This window comes from Gossypium hirsutum, chromosome D06, assembly GCF_007990345.1.
Source record: "Gossypium hirsutum isolate 1008001.06 chromosome D06, Gossypium_hirsutum_v2.1, whole genome shotgun sequence".
In the NCBI taxonomy this organism is placed as follows: Eukaryota; Viridiplantae; Streptophyta; class Magnoliopsida; order Malvales; family Malvaceae; genus Gossypium; species Gossypium hirsutum.
This window is the reverse complement of record NC_053442.1, coordinates 39,287,834-39,304,376: the sequence shown is the minus strand read 5'-3', so window position 1 is coordinate 39,304,376 and position 16,543 is coordinate 39,287,834. Positions and strand designations below refer to the sequence as shown.

General features: G+C 33.2%; 1 protein-coding gene and 1 non-coding gene across 2 annotated transcripts; one reads left to right on the top strand and one right to left on the bottom strand.

Annotated features, from left to right (window-relative positions):
- Window positions 1-3,399: 3,399 nt before the first annotated feature.
- LOC121218819 (small nucleolar RNA R71) lies at window positions 3,400-3,504 on the top strand. The gene has a single exon (XR_005915296.1). It is a non-coding gene; the product is annotated as a small nucleolar RNA R71 (small nucleolar RNA).
- An 11,001-nt stretch (window positions 3,505-14,505) lies between these two features.
- Window positions 14,506-15,057, bottom strand: LOC107900436 (uncharacterized). Its single transcript, XM_016826033.2, has 2 exons — window positions 14,723-15,057; window positions 14,506-14,644 (listed from the first exon to the last, which is right to left on the bottom strand). The coding sequence occupies exons 1-2, from the start codon at window positions 15,050-15,052 to the stop codon at window positions 14,558-14,560; spliced, it is 417 nt and encodes a 138-aa protein (XP_016681522.2). The 5' UTR covers window positions 15,053-15,057; the 3' UTR covers window positions 14,506-14,557.
- Between the last annotated feature and the right edge of the window lie 1,486 nt (window positions 15,058-16,543).

The window sequence follows — 16,543 nt, the reverse complement described above, 5'->3', positions numbered from 1 at the left end:
GCAAACATATATGATATGTATTTATTCAATTAATAGTTAATGTGAATTATTAAATTGTCCCTACAATTAATTTCGTCTATGTAAAGGGGTCAAGGAGCAGAGCCCCTTGCGAGGGGTCAGAGGGCGGCTATTTTCGATTAAAAATTGTCAAACCGTAACATTTTTCTCATAGAGATCTGATTGCAGTTTCTTACTAGAACAACTTTGGTTCCTAATTTTTGAGTGTTATAAGCAAGTTAACTATTAACTTCTAATAACAAGAACCCCATTGCCCAAAGACAAATCTGTTAACACTTAAGAAATAATATATAAAATCTAGTAGACATCAAAATAAATGATTAACATTTAATCGTGATTGGGACGAACATATAATCACAGGTTTAACAGATTAATCATACATGGTTATTAAACAGATCATATGTATCATATATGCATAAAACAGATTGAGTAAATCAATTATGCAACATGTATACCAAACAATCGCATCAACCAATCAATTTAATCTTGAATCCATATCATACAAGTGGCTTTGATACCACTGTTAGATTTCCGGTAAGCCCCAAGGCGCAACAAAAAATTTATTCGGACGATCATAAACCATAGATCATGTACGAGGAATGAGTCGGGTTGAAATAGGGTTGAAGATATACCTTTTTTTAAATTCAAAAGTAACAAATAACACTATTGCTTTGATTCCTTTGAACGGTGTCAGTCCAAGCTGTAACAAAAGTGTCTCAACCTTTACATAGTCAACCCGGTCAAAGAACGAAAAACAAAAGAAATTTTCTTTGAAATTTTTTAGAGAGATTAAAAACGGTTACTAAACCCTATACTCAGTTCTGCTAGAAAACCCCTAACACCCATTGGCGATCATATTTCCTTTTATTTAATATCACATATTAAAAATAGAATTATCCCTTTAAAGAAACATATAGAAATTTATTAAAACATTATATCATTTCCTAAAGGATATTAACTTCCATGTTTTAATACTTAACTGAATTATTTATTTTAATAATTTGGGTAGATGATATTCAGTTAATATTAAACTTTATATGAATCAAATTCATAATTGTGTTCTTTGTTTGTGTGCAACAAGTTGGTACACATGATACATTCAATATTTAACTACAAAATTAAATTAATTCAATAATTAATTTAAATCATGTGACAACTAAACATAACACCAATTATGTTTGGATTATGTTCTCTTCAACCATAGGGTATGACCCTGTAGGCTCTTTTAACATTAGTAGTAATATTAAACATTTCTAATGATACAAGCAATGAGTGACATCTAGCAATGCATCATTTCTACCCAAGTTACAAGAAGTCATGAACTGACATAACCTTTATGTAATAATTTTTTATATATTATATCCTTTTATCCTTTATATCTAGATTGGACACAAGTCATGGAACAGTCACACTTGTATAGTCCAATATCATATTTCCCGATATTCTAAGTAAAGTACAATAAACAAATAAGTGCGATATCTCATATTATCTTATTTGAGCATGACCATGCATTTCTAGTCTCATTGCATCAAGTGGCCTAAGATATTGTTGCCATTATGTAGGAGGGACAAATCCTTTCTTGATCAATCATGTCCCGCTACATAGATTGTGACATATCCAACATCAGTCTTTCTAGTAGAACCTATTACGGTAGACATTTGACCATATCTAAATATATGAATCATGATGTTAGGACAATGATGATCTCAATTTAGAGAATCGTATACCTAGTTATCAGTATGAGTAATGTTGTGACTATTACATAATAATCCAAGAAACATATTCAAAGTGGGTCAGTCGAGTATGTTGTTTTCCAACACATACTCATGTATTAATTTCGACATCCCTATGTTAATGGCAACACTTTGTCATTAACCAACTACACATTAGTCTCAATTCATTATTATTGTCCAAGCCCACAATAATACTTGACTAAGGACCTTTTAAGAATAATCATATAATTTTCAGGACTTTATTATTAATAAGTTTATTTACACACATAGAAAAAGAAACTGAAATAACATTGGAAATGTCTTATACTATCAAACAAGGTAAAACGAGAATGTGATTATGATCATCTCATGATTGGTCTTTGTGCATACTCTAACAACTAGTCCTTCACTTCGGGAATTGTAGCCACATTTGAACAATTCTACCTCATCATTGATCTTTATAATTAATTTGTTTCGTTCCAGATAAATCGTCAATATGGAAGTGGCCAGAAATGACCTACCCAATAGGATAAGGGTTTCTCGATCTTCCTCACAATTTACAACCCAAGATTATGAATCCCCGTAACTTGACAAATGTATCTTCAAGAACACCTTTTGGGTTCAATAAATATTTTTTTGCTAATTATAGTTTTATCAATCTATTTTTTAATTCCCCGAATTTGAGTTTCTGATAAGTCGATAGAGGTATTAATTTTATATTGGCCCCTAAATTGTAAAGGGTTTTGCCATGATATTGATTACCTATCTCTATTAAACTTGGAAAGCTATCTAGATCTTTTAATTTTGGGCATAATTTTTTGGGGATTACTGCTTTAGGCACATATCCAACTACTTCTTCCTTTATGGATTTGTTGTTCAGAATTGCCTCCTCATCATGGATGGGTCTAGTTATGGGCTTCAATTCCTTATTCGATCGCATCATGATTGCTTTTACATGATCCTTTTCATCTCTTTGAAGATTATTTTGCATATTACTAGGGAGTCTTTGACCATTTTGGTTTTGAAACATTGTCATTAGTTGGCTCATTTGGTCATAGAGGTTGTCCATTCGAGATTCGAGTCATCCGCATGTTGCTTGAAATTGTTGAATGTTCATCTTTGTTGTTTTAATCTCCCCCTCTAGTCGATCGAATCTTTGGCAACAAGCAGTATGGTTGTTACTCACGGTACGTTGTTGCATTGATTGAGGTTGGTAAGAAGGTTTCTATCGAGTTTAAGCTTGATGCGCGCCTCTTTGGTTGCCTCCCTACTTCAGGTTCGAATGATCCCGCCAACTGGGATTATAGGTGTTTGGATAGGGATCTCGACCCCTATCACTCATATCACTTGCCTCCTCCTGTTGGATTTGTAATATGGTTCTGCTCTTGTTGGCTTGACGGGTGTCTCTATATGGTAAAGCTTTTCTAGTATTTATTGGAACTGAGCATTATCGTCCTCTTCATTTACCACCTTCATTGTTGGAGGCTTGAACTTGTACATGAATCTCTTGTTAGGCCACATGTACGAGTTCACAGTCATGTATTTTATAATTTTGTAGGCTAGTTCATACGTGTGAAACATGATAGATCCGTCTGATGCTCTATCTAAGCTAGATCTAATGTGTCCATTGACACCATTATAAAATATTTGTATTTGGAGCCATGCTTGTAGCCCATGGTGTGGGCACTTTCTTAGCTTTGTCTTGAAACGTTTCCATGCCTCATATAAGGAATCACCTTGTATTGTTTAAAATTTGTGATTTCTCGTCAAAGTTGAATGGTTTGACTAATTGGAAAATTTTTGAAGAATTTTTTCCTCGAGATTGTTCCATGTGGTAATGGAACCTAGTTCTAATGAGTCCAACCAATTGGTTGCGTTATCACATAATGAAAATAGAAATAACCAAAGGCGTATAGCGTTATCATATACTACGTTGTATTTGAAGGTGTCACATAGTTGAAGAAACCGCTTTAGGTGCTTCATCGGGTCTTCAACCAAGTTCCCTTTGAACTTCAATATATTTTGGATTATCTAGATGGTGGCCATCTTTATCTTGAAATTATTATGTTAATCGCGGCCGCTCAAGGCGTACTCATGCAACATCCACTGAGGTATTGGGACTTCTTCCCAATTATTTCCTTGTAGTTCTCATGACTCTTTGAATAATGGATTTTCTTGGGGCAAATTAATTACCAAAGATGGATCGTTGACCATGAAGATTGAGTTTATGTTTTTTGAGCTATTTTAAAACTCGAAATGAAAATAAACCATACGATCATAGTGAACAAATAGAATGGTGAAATATTAAATATATTTTTTCAAAAAAGTTATCAGGGGTAAAATTGTAATAATTTTATCGAGGGTAAAATTGGGATGAGAAAATTATTTAATATGAATATTGAAGTTTATTGTGAGAAAAAAATATAATCAAGTTGGATCAGTTTACAAAGTATTGGGTCAAAAAGTTTAGGAAGTACTTGTAATTGGACTCGATATAAAAGAGGCCCAAAAGCCCCTTATGTAATAAAAGACAAAAAAAACCCTAGTATATTTATCTAGGGTTGCTGCCCCCTACATCCTAGTTGAACTAGGATTTTGTTTTTCTATTTGAAATAAATTTCTTTAATTCAACAAGGGTTCTGATAACTCTTGAAAAGAGTATTTTAAACCTCTAAGCTTGATTAAATACTTGTACTTAAGTAGATATATTTGCATTTCTAGGTTATTTTTAGAACATTACATAATAATACTTGGATTGTGCCTTAAATGTCATTTCATTTTACTTTCACTGTTGGGAAGAAGGAAACTGGTTGTTGTATGCAGGAGGTGCAGAAAGGATGAAGAAAATGAGAAAAATGAGGAAGAAAATGAACGAAGTGAAATATTGTCATGGAAAAAGGTTGGATGGATTGCCAACACAAATTCCATGGCAATTACATGAAAATGCTGACGCAGCACTCAGTCCTCGTCACTCTCAACCAGTTGGATATGTACCAGATAAATCCACCTAAAAAAGAGTGAGAAAAGTGTGTGCTGATAGAGGGGACCTACCCTATAAAAGAAGAAAGAAAAAAATAATGAAAAGAATTCTACACACGGGAATTTTACATGAGGATTTTGGAGGGGAACTGGGAGAACAGTTTTCTCTCCAGAAAATCTTGTGAAAAATTCTAGAGAAAATGGAATGGGTAGCAAATTAAAAGGAGAGTAGAGACGCAAAGAAAGAGATGAGAAATCAGCCTTGGGTCTTGCATGATCCAACAATGTCGAAGTGAAAGCTGGAGTGGCGGAAGCTTCCTACAGTCCTACCTTCATTCTGTTAATTAATTTATGTGATTTCTAAATTTTTAATAATGATGTTGAATGTTATTCTGATTTTGGATTTTAAATCCCAACCCATGAGGTAATTTCATTTGGGTTGGAATTACTGGATTTATCTTGATACATTTAATGTTGATGGTGATATTTTGTGTAGATCTATTGTTTTATTCGGTTTGGATTATTTTAAAGATATGCATGCAAACTCTAGACATAGATGAATGCATGGTATATCGTTACAGAGTAAGGATACGAAGCAAATACTCATAGCACTCTAGACATAGAGTTGTGATCTATATAGAGTAAGGAAGAATATTGTTAGGTATTATTCTTAAGACTTGTAGACATACAAAAACATAGAATGATAGCTTTAATTCTAGCTCTCGAAATAAGCAAAATGTAGTAGTTTTACTCTGAGCAATAATTTGGTCAAGATTTTGCCATGACATTATTATGTTATTAAGTTATAATCCAAGTAATTCCAACCTTCCCATTCAACAACATTAATCCGCTCAACTTTGTCTCGTAGATTTGCCACAGCATTTTATTCCTTATTTGATTTTTATATTTCATACATTAATACTTCACCTCAAATCATTATTCTGTTTATGTAACACCTTATACCCATCCTGGTCACCAAGCCCGAATACGGGATGTCACACCACCATCTCATGTACATCAAGCAAAAGCTCAGTAGAACAAATCATCCATCGGTCCATTATTCATGAAAGGTTTAAACCACTCAACTTGATAGTTATCATTGTTTCATGCAAATCTCACGATAATTAGTCTTATAAACAATTTAAAACATGCTTAGGGTCCATTTAGCAAAATTTTCAAAACATGTTCGTAGGTATCGATACTGACACTAGGATATCGATATTTTCTCTAAGCGGTATCGATACCACTTGGAAAAATGATACCAAATTTACATTATGTTTCTCGATAAAAACCCAAAACTCGAAAACTATCGGTGCCTGTTATGAAATATCAATACTTTGACCCCGAGTATCAATACTAGAGCACAGGTATCGATACAAAATCCATATGATGACTTCCTACATATTTCGAAACACAGAGGTATCAATTTTAAATCTCGAATATTGATACCTCTGCCCCTGGACAAAAAAATGCAGCATACATATGCAATTAACTCACTCCAAAAGAATTTCTAAGCATCATGCATCAATTACTTCAATAAACAATTTTCCAACGGTTAAATTTAATAGTTCAAGTCATTAAAACAATTTTCCAATGGTTAAATTTAATAATTCTTCTTTTTCATACCGCACAAAACCTAGTTCTACTTCAATTTGGGGTTTCGTGATCTGTTGAGTCTAATTTTTCAGTTTTGTGTTTACTTGTCAGATTCGGCTGATTGGAGACTTTTCTTGAAGTTCAATTTCGTGTTCTTGGCTTCCAAGAATCCCTATTAATAAGTGTTTCAATTCTTGGCTGATTCTTTATTGTTTTGGGTGTTTCGTTTCAAATATGTTGATTCTAAGTTTAATTTTCTGTTTCGTTTCTGATCCAAGAGTCTAGCGTTTTCATAGGAGTTTTCCGTGACTTGGCAGCTCGATCTTGGTCTGCGTGCAACCCTCTATCAATCCACCATTAATGACTCCATTTTTTTATTTTATTAAAAACTGGCAATTTAATAACTAATACTTCAAATTTAAGAACTAGATCTCATTAAAAACTCATAAAAATTAGAAATATTACCTTTGATGGAAGATTAGATGAGTTTTGACACAAATCTAGAAAACCCACGTTTGCAGAAGATTATGAAATCAAATGAGTTTTTGAGTGTTTTGAAGAGATTCTATAGATGTTTAAGGCTTGGGTATTGAGAGAAATCAAAAGCTTATAGTTTTGTAATCAAAACCTAGTGGGGAGAGCCAGGGAAATCAAAGGGGCTGCTAGCACAGTGAGGGGGGAAAAATGACATCAAACATGTTGATGAGGAAGAAATAGGTTCAATTTTATAAACTGGTAAAAGTGTAACATAAATGCCTACTATTTTGACTTTGTTACATTTGAGTCCTCTTTCTAAAATTAAAGGTTTCTAAAACACTTTTTCAAAAATTGATTTAACAGTTATAATGCCATAGTCAGATGTAATTCCAGTTTACCATGCTACAAAATTTCGAGCATTCTAGAGCTAAAATTCCTAAAATACCCCCAAAACTCTTACGCCCTATTTTTGGGTGTTACAGTTTACTTTGCCATAAGCCTAATTAGTATAGTTTATATTAATAACTCAATCATATTTTTACCTATTCTGATCCCTATGGAGACTATCTCACTTATCACTTTATTACTTGATTCGACGTGTATACTTGCACATTCACATTACATATTCAATCGCGACAAGTTCTACCTTCTCTCCCTATAGATAGATGGCACCAGTAAGGCGATTCACACAACATTCAAATATTGTTATTCTTCCTGAGAATAGATAGTCTTTTATTCTTTAAGAATTAAATATATTTTTCGGAATAACGATTCTGTCGGTTTCTATTAGAGAAGAAAATTTTCGTTTTCACCCTTAAATAAAAGAAAACTAATTCTAATTTCTGTGTTTGATTCAACTTGGTCGAGCCCACACACGAGGCATTTCGTAGTATGAGAATAGCGAAGGTGGTTGTTTGGATGAATGTTGGAAACAACAAGGATCCATCTATCCTAAAACTTAGGTACAATTTCAGTCTAAGGTTTATTTCTATAAATATTTAGAACTGGGTTGGTTTTCAAAATTTTTATTTTTTTAATGTGCAAGAAAACCATTTTCAAATCGGATATTTTCCAACAATTGGTTTAATTGGTTTAAAATGGTTAATTATGATGTTTTGCTATGTTTTTGGACCAGTTTTTTTTTTTTTGCAAGAAATGTGATGAAAGTTTATATCAAATGTAAGTTTATATCTAATTATAGGTTACTTATTAATGTGGAAGAAAATTATGAGCCAATTTTAAACTTTTCCTAGGTAATTTAATCAAAGGTCATTTTCATCATTTTATCACCTATAGTAAAACTAACCTGATTTTAGATCTAAGCGTTTACCGACCTTCTTTTAGTCAAGTTCTGCAAGCCTAAAAATTTCAGGTTAACTTGAGTTCATTTAATATGCCTAATTCAAGTTTTATTATTAGAGAGTAAATTTTAAATTAAATAAATTAGAATACCAATTTAAAGAGAGAAAAATTCAAACCACAAAACCCACACGGCCATGTCTCCTAGTCTGTGTGTCATTAAACGATCGTGTTTGTGTCGTGAAAAATTTTTCGACCAATCACACACACCCGTGTGGAAATCCCACGCACCCGTATGTGAAAGCTCTAGTATTTACACACCCGTGTCACTTACCCACACACCCGTGTGCAACCCCTCACATGCTCGTGTGGACAGCCACACGCCCGTTGGAAACCACTACACCTATTTTTGCTAAAACCACATTTTAAAACCTAATTATGCATATATTAATGGTCAATTAAACCCAATTTTACTACGATTAATTAACATACATATACATACACCTTCTATTGATTTTATTGACATCAATTAAGCCTCAATTATATAGAATTAGGTAATCAATTTCATGCATAACAAACACCGAATAAATCCAACAAGTGGCGTACTTTAGTCGCTAGTAAACCACTACATGGAAGCTTCATTTAAATAATTGTTAGTATAAATTTCATGTCTCACACATCGTGTTATCAATCACTGTGTTATCAAGCAACAATACATCGTAAATCATTCAATAATTAAAATCAAATATGCCTTAAAATTATTATAAAACCATCCAAAATAAAATGTCCAATGTCCAAAGTCCAATTACAACCAAAATTCAACTAATTCTTGGGAGTTCCACAATGCTTGATTACAGCTCGTAAAACGTGTAATAAAGTCTCTACCAAGCCTAAAACTCTTAGAACTCTTTTGCACGGCTCATCAGCTTTTCAAGCCTGAGGATTATCTGCACAAATTGTGAGGGTGTGAGCTTTAAAAAACTTAGTGAATGTTAATAAAAATGACTAGTAAATCAACATCCAAATCATGCTAAAATCACATCCAATCAATGACCAATTATAAGCCATAATAATGGAACATGTCACTTTAATTTCCATATTCTTTATCAATATCAAGAATAAATTATTCATGTCTTACAAACATCGAAGGATATAACAATAATCACACAAAAATATGTTGGCATACACTTCTTATGGCTTAAACGGGTTCATACATCGGATAAACGGACCTCCGAACTCCCACAAATATTAAATACAGTCCACCGAGTTGAGCGGGCCAAAGCACACACTCCTTTATAGCGCCTCAAATAACCCAATGAGTGGAGACTCATGCTCAACACTCCCTCATCTACTCCAAACAAATCAGTCCACCTAGAGTCATATGCTCACAGTGTCACAAATAAAGGTAAGTACTCACAAATCCTATGGCATGCCAGCTATATCAAATGGATCCACCATGCACGTTGCCAATATATTCAGTCAAACATAGCATATAAATCAGTCATTATTGTGCTCAATTTAATGTGACAAAATGCTTATGTGTAACATGTAACATAACCATTTAACATCCAATTAAATGAAGCATTTCATTTTCCATTTTCCAACGTTCAATTACCAATTGTAACATCAATATATCATGATCAAAAACTCCATTAACCATACACTAATAATCAATATAAATAGCCTAATTAAATTGCACAAAATCACCTAAATGCTTACTTACCATTATTAAATAAAAAATCAACTCTTATACATATAATATCAATGTAAAAAAATCAATCATTCCACCATGATTAATCAACAAAAATAATCAATTAAACTACTAATTAAACATAAACAAGGGTAAATTTACCAAATCACCCTTAAAAACACTCACCACACAGTTTATTCTACCACAAACAAGTGATCAACCAAGCAAATTCAAGCTTCAATTTCGGTTAGCTTGGTCCTCTTCAAGATTCGAAGCTTCAATAGAGATAAAGTAGACATTTCCACCTTTCCAATGCTATAATAAACATGAATTCCAATTAACTATACTAATCAAAATTCTCTCACAAAGATACCTTACCGGATTTGTAACATTATGTCAAAAACTTGATTCCTTACAAAATCAATCTCTTCAACCCTCCTAAAAACTTTCAATCATCAATACTAGACCAAATACACTTATACTAAGCAACAATTTCATTTTTAAATCAATTTCACAAAATTTCGAAAAATCGGTTCATGATGATGATGAAATTCAAATTTCTTTAAATTACCTCACAAATCATGTTTAATTTTGATAAATAAGATCAGAAACCTTTTAATAGATCCATTTCGAGTTGGAAAATCAATTCATTTGTGGATTTCCTCTCAAAATTTGAGATCCACCATTAAAGAACTATGTGTTCTTTGAAAAATATGACATTAATAAAAATCCTTTAATTGACTCTCAAATCATGTAAAAATGTTTCTAATCATCATGAAAACAAGTTTAGGATTGAAGATTACCTTTGATTCATGAAACTTTAGAAATTTCAAAATATTTTTGGCTACGTTTGAGAATAATTTTGGGTGAATTGAAAGAGTATTTTGAAAAGGAATTTGGTTGGATACATTCTCTGATGATAGATCTGTAAAATCATGCAAAGAAAATGAATTTTAAAGGTTTCTAATCTGATATAAAATGTGTGAAAATTGGGCTAGGTACATTAGTTTTAAAATTGAAACCACCGACAAGAAATTTAAAAATTGAGAAATTTGCCTAATGGCTACTCCCATATTTCCATTACTTTACCATTTAATCCTTTTCCACCAAAATTTTGACTTTTAAGGTTTATTTTCCATATAAATACTCCAAATTTTCCCTTGTTTTACAATTAAATCCTATTTAATTAATATTTAATTTTTACTCAAATTACACCCAATAAAATTATTTTAAAATTCTTTTTCAACCCAAATTGATTATTTTCACTAATAATTATTTAAAATCTTTTTTAATTTTTCGTATTATTGTTTAATCGATTTTAGATGAAATTAACCTCTTAAATTAAATTAAAAATTACTAGAAACCCTATAAATCCCTAGTTTCACACTCAAAACCCGAAAAATATATCCGAAACTACTAGACCCAGTTAGGGATATTACAACTCTCCCCCTTTAAAAAGAAATTTTGTCCTAGAAATTTACCTGAATCAAATAGATAAGGATACTAACATTTCATCACATCTTTCGACTCCCAAGTGGCTTCCTCAATCTTGTGGTTGCGGCACAAAACTGTTACGAACAGAACCGTCTTATTGCATAACACATTGACTTTTCAATCTAGGATCGCAACCGGTTCCTCCTCGTATGAATGATTAGATCGAACCTCGATCTCCTTAACAGGAACAACATGAAAAGAATCATATATGTACTTGCATAACATGGAGACATGGAAGATGTAATGAGTACGCTCTAACTCAAGCGGCAACAACAAACGATAAGCAACCAGTCCAATCCGTTTGGCAACCTCATATGGGCCAATGAACCTCGGACTAAGCTTACCCTTTTGCCCAAACCTCAGAAATTTCTTCCACGACGAAACCTTTAGAAATACCATATCACCAATTTTATACTCGATGTCTCGACATCTCAGGTCATCGTACGACTTCCATCAATTAGAAGCAGCTTTCAACCACTCGCAAACAAGTCTCGCCTTATCCTCAACCTCCTGAACCACCTTCAGACCCAAGTTCCTCTTCTCCTCCATATCGGACCAACATAGAGAAGTCCTGCACCTCCGACCATACAAAGCCTCGAATGGTCCCATCTAAATATTCTTCTAATAGCTATAATTATAAAAAAACTCGACTAATGGCAAGTGACGATCCCAATTACTTCTGAAGTCGATAACACAACTACGAAGCATGTCCAAAAGAATCTGGATCACCCTCTCTAGCTGACCATCGAACTGTGGATGATAAGTTGAACTGAAATGAAGCCTCGAACCTAAAGCCTCATGCAACGCCTTCCAAAATCTTGAAGTAAACCGTAGATCTCAGTCTAATATGATCGAAAGAGGAACTCCATGAAGACGAAAAATCTCTCAAATGTAGAGCTCAGCTAACTGATGCAGACTAAATGTCATACGAACTGACAAAAAATGTGCAGACTTCGTAAATCTGTCCACAATCACCCAGATTGAATCCTTACATGTCGGAGTCAAAGGCAAACCTGAAATGAAGTCCACCATAATAAGCTCCCATTTCTACTCAAACTTTTGAATAGGCTGAAGCAAACCCGATTGACACTGATGTCCGACTTTCACCCTTTGACAAACCAAACAACTTGCAAAAAAGTTGGCAACATCCTTCCTCAACCCAGGCCACCAAAACAAAACTTGAAGATCCTGATACATCTTATTCCCACCGAGATGCATAGCAAAAGGACTTTTATAAACCTCAGTAAGAATCGAGTGCCTCAGATCCTCGTCTTCCGGAACATACAATCGACCTCAAAAAAACAGAACACTAGCAGAGTTGAGATCATAATCCCCCTGAACACTCAAAGACCTCGGTATTCTGAGCAACCAGATAGAGCTTAATCTCACAATTTAGCCCCAACCTGAACCTCTTGCAATAGTTCACCTCAAAAGATACCAACTGGGGAGCACACTGGCTCAACCGAACAAAGCTAGCCTCGTACTCGTCCACTGACAGAGTACCATGAACAAGATCCATAAACTCCCATCTCTTAGCCTTGAGATACTACTCACCCGTAAACTTTCTTTGAAACAAAGCTAAGAAGAAGTCCCAAGTTAGACGATCTGGCACAGTACCCATCTCAATAGTCATCCACCATCTGTGAGCCTTGATCGTCAACAATGATACGGGACAACCGAACTTGTCCTTGTCAGAATAACCCATCTGACCGAGAATATAATGACACCCTCCAACCAAAATTCTGCATGTGTCGAATCATCGCCCTTAACACCACAAAACTCCTTACCACCAAAAGGTCTTAAACACTCTAGTGGTAAACCCTAACGAGCTAGAGTAATGTTGGCACCAGCGGTACGTTGTAGTGCTCCTACCATATCAGACCTTATAACACCTTAATATTATCTAATTATTAGTTATTTAATAATGTGGAAGCAAATTAAGAGCTAATTTTAAAATTTTCCTAGGTAATTTAACCTCATGGCATTTTTGTCATTTTACCACCTATGGTAAAACTAACCCGATTTTAGATCTAAGTTTTTACCGAGCTTCTTTTAGTCAAATTATGCAAGCCTAAATATTTTAGCTTAATTTGAGTTCATTTACTATGTCTAATTCAAGTTTTCTTATTAGGGACTAAATTATAACTTAAACAAATTAGAATACTAATTTAAAGAGAAAAAATTTAAACCCTAAGACACACACGGCTATGTCCCCAAGACCATGTGTCATTAAACTACCATCTTCATGGCATGAAAAACGTTTAGATCGATCGCACACACCCATGTGTGATAGCTCCAGTCTCCACACTCCCATGTGAAAACAACTAAACCTATTTTTGTGAAAAACTCATTTTAAAACTTGATTTTGCATATTATAATGGTCAATTAAACCCAATTTAAGGTCTGTTTGATTGGCAGTAAAATGTTTTCCGGAAAATGATTTCTGGAAAATGTTTTACTTTTCTGTAAAATGATTTACTGGAAAATATTTTCTGGTGTTTGATTGAATCTGTGTAAAATGTTTTCTGCTGTTTGATAGATTTCCTAAAAATATTTTCCGGAAAAGTTGTTTTTACATATATTAATATATATTAATAAATTTTTATATTTTAAATTGTTTTTACATATATTGCAATGATTTATTTATAATAATACTCAATTATTAAGCTACAATATTAATTGTTCTAAATTGAAAAAAACTAATATCAAATAAATTATTTGTAATTGTGTTAAAAAAACAAGTATTGAATAATTAGAAATTGCTTCGAAACCACAATTAGTACTAGAAATTATAATATTATCCAAATACATAATTAGTAGTACACCACATAGTAACAACATTGTCCAAGTGCAAAATATTACACCACATAAAAGTATCAATATCTTCAACCTTGAGAAAATTTTTGAAGCCAAATTTTTTTATGCTTCTTACTTTTAACTAAAAAAGCTTTGGCCTCAGGTTCATGACTCACTAGATAATCAAACACAGAACACAATAAGTCATCATCAAATCCTTCTTCCTCCATCGACATCACTTGTTCGTAAAACAGTGATGTCTTATCGGTAGTAAATTGTTTCAAAGCATTAGCAATTTCGCCAAGTTGTTCACCCACAAATTTAATTTGTTCATCAACGAGACTTTCTTGAACACTTTTTCTTTTACGTTTGGATGTGCCAGATGAAGATACATTTGTTCTTACCTCTTCACTCTCTTCATTGTCCCAGACTACAGGCATTAGATCTTCATTACCATCATCCAAATCTATGTCAGCAAATGTTCTAGCAAAACTCCCTATTGCCATATGTTTGCCAACAACCAAAGCCATTTCATCATAATGACAATGCTTTTATTCAAAAATGGTTCATACTTCTTGTGTGCCTGTTGGATATTAGACACAATTAGAATAACAAGTAAAAAACAATTGAAATATACTTAACATATATATACATATATTACCATCACTGCTACATCATATGTCGCTCTATCACATGTGATCATTTTCATGTTATCATCCCATACAAAACCACTTTCACCTCGAATTTTGCATATAATCTGCCACTGGTTTTTTATTGTCCTCAAATGATTTTCCACATGCTTCGCATCACATTGGACTTGGAATCTTTCAGATATGGCGTCGACAACTCGATTAATAGAAATTGCTTTGAAAGTATTAGAAGGCTTATTTCCTTTTTGAGCCTCATCTGCTAGAATTTCAAGGAAAACATGTTCCATCGGTTTTGTCCACCTGAATTGCTTGGAGGTCTCTTCTTTGTTGCCCTTACCCATTCTACATTAAATAATTGTCATTGTCAATAATTTCAATATCCAACAAGCTTAAAACATAATAATAAATTCAATATCCAACAAGATTAAAACATAATCAATATCTAACAAATTCAAGACATATATCAAAATCCAACAATCTAAAATTTCAATATCATTATCCAACCAACATTTACAAAAAAAAACTATTTTTATACTAAAACATACATAACATAGAAAAAATAACCCTAAGCCCTAACTCTACCTAATATTTCTAGCCATATAATCAGTCCACATAGTTTGTGCAATTTCATCTCTCTTAACAGACCATTCTCTTGCTTCTTGTCTTTCTTCTCGCTCTGTGAAAGTTTGTATTATCAAATCAGACTTAGACGCCTCGTATAATCCTTAATTAAGTAAATCACTAGGACCAACTCCCATTATACGATTATGAATGATACAACAAGCCAAAACAATATCTACTTGAGTTTGAAAATTCTAAAATGGTTCAGCATCTAATACACAAAATCGTTTCTTCAAAATCCCAAAAACACGTTCAACAGTGATCCGTGATGATGAATGGCAAAGATTAAAGAGTTCTTTTGCATTTTCAGGCCCTTCAGCACCAAACTCTTTTAAATGATATCAGACACCGCGATATGGGGTAATACATCCAATTCGGATGCCATATCCAGCATCAGCAAGATAATATTTACCTACAATTTTACAATACATAATTAATACTAATAAATTATGAGCTTACTAGAACTATTTGTGATAAATATGACCTTCCGGAATTCTTAATCCTGTTGGGCGTGAAAGTGCATCACTTAAAATACAAGAATCATGTGCACTACCTTCCCAACCAGCTAGAACATAGGAAAATTTCAAATCAAATGTAATGGCAGCCAATACATTTTGTGTCATCCCCCCTTTACGGCTATGAAATCTTCCTTGCATGCTAGGTGGAACGGATGCACGAATATGAGTTCCATCTAATGCTCCAATACAATCTTTAAAATAAGGATAAAACCTTGGATTGTTTCTAATTTCACTAGGAGTTGACTCATCAGGTAATCTAATAACTAGTCTATACAATTTCAAAATAGCTCTCAATACAACCCTAAACTAATAGTGAACTATTTGAGTTGATCTATAATATCTAGATCCAATCACTCGAAACCTTACATTATGACCAAATTATATGTAAAAATATAACTACTTGCTCACTAATATTGACAGATTTAGATGATTTTAACAAATTATTCCTACTAAGAATATCACATAAATTAAAAATGGCGATCGGTCTCATCCTTATCACATCAATACAATGCTGGTCACCACTATATAAAATACTATTAATATAATTTTCTCTTTCATAATCTCGATTCACATGAGGGCGAGAAGCAATTTTCTTCCTAATTTCTAATTTTTTAATCCAAAGAGCCCCAAAAGCTAAAACTGAAGCCACGACTCCAGTAATTGCCATTTGATGTTGATTACGATCCATCTACA

Coding starts and splice junctions, on each gene's coding strand:
- LOC107900436 (XM_016826033.2), bottom strand. CDS start 15,052: ATGGGTAAGGGCAACAAAGAAGAGACCTCCAAGCAATTCAGGTGGACA. Junction 14,645..14,722: donor CATATGATGTAGCAGTGATG/GTAATATATGTA, acceptor AATATCCAACAG/GCACACAAGAAGTATGAACC.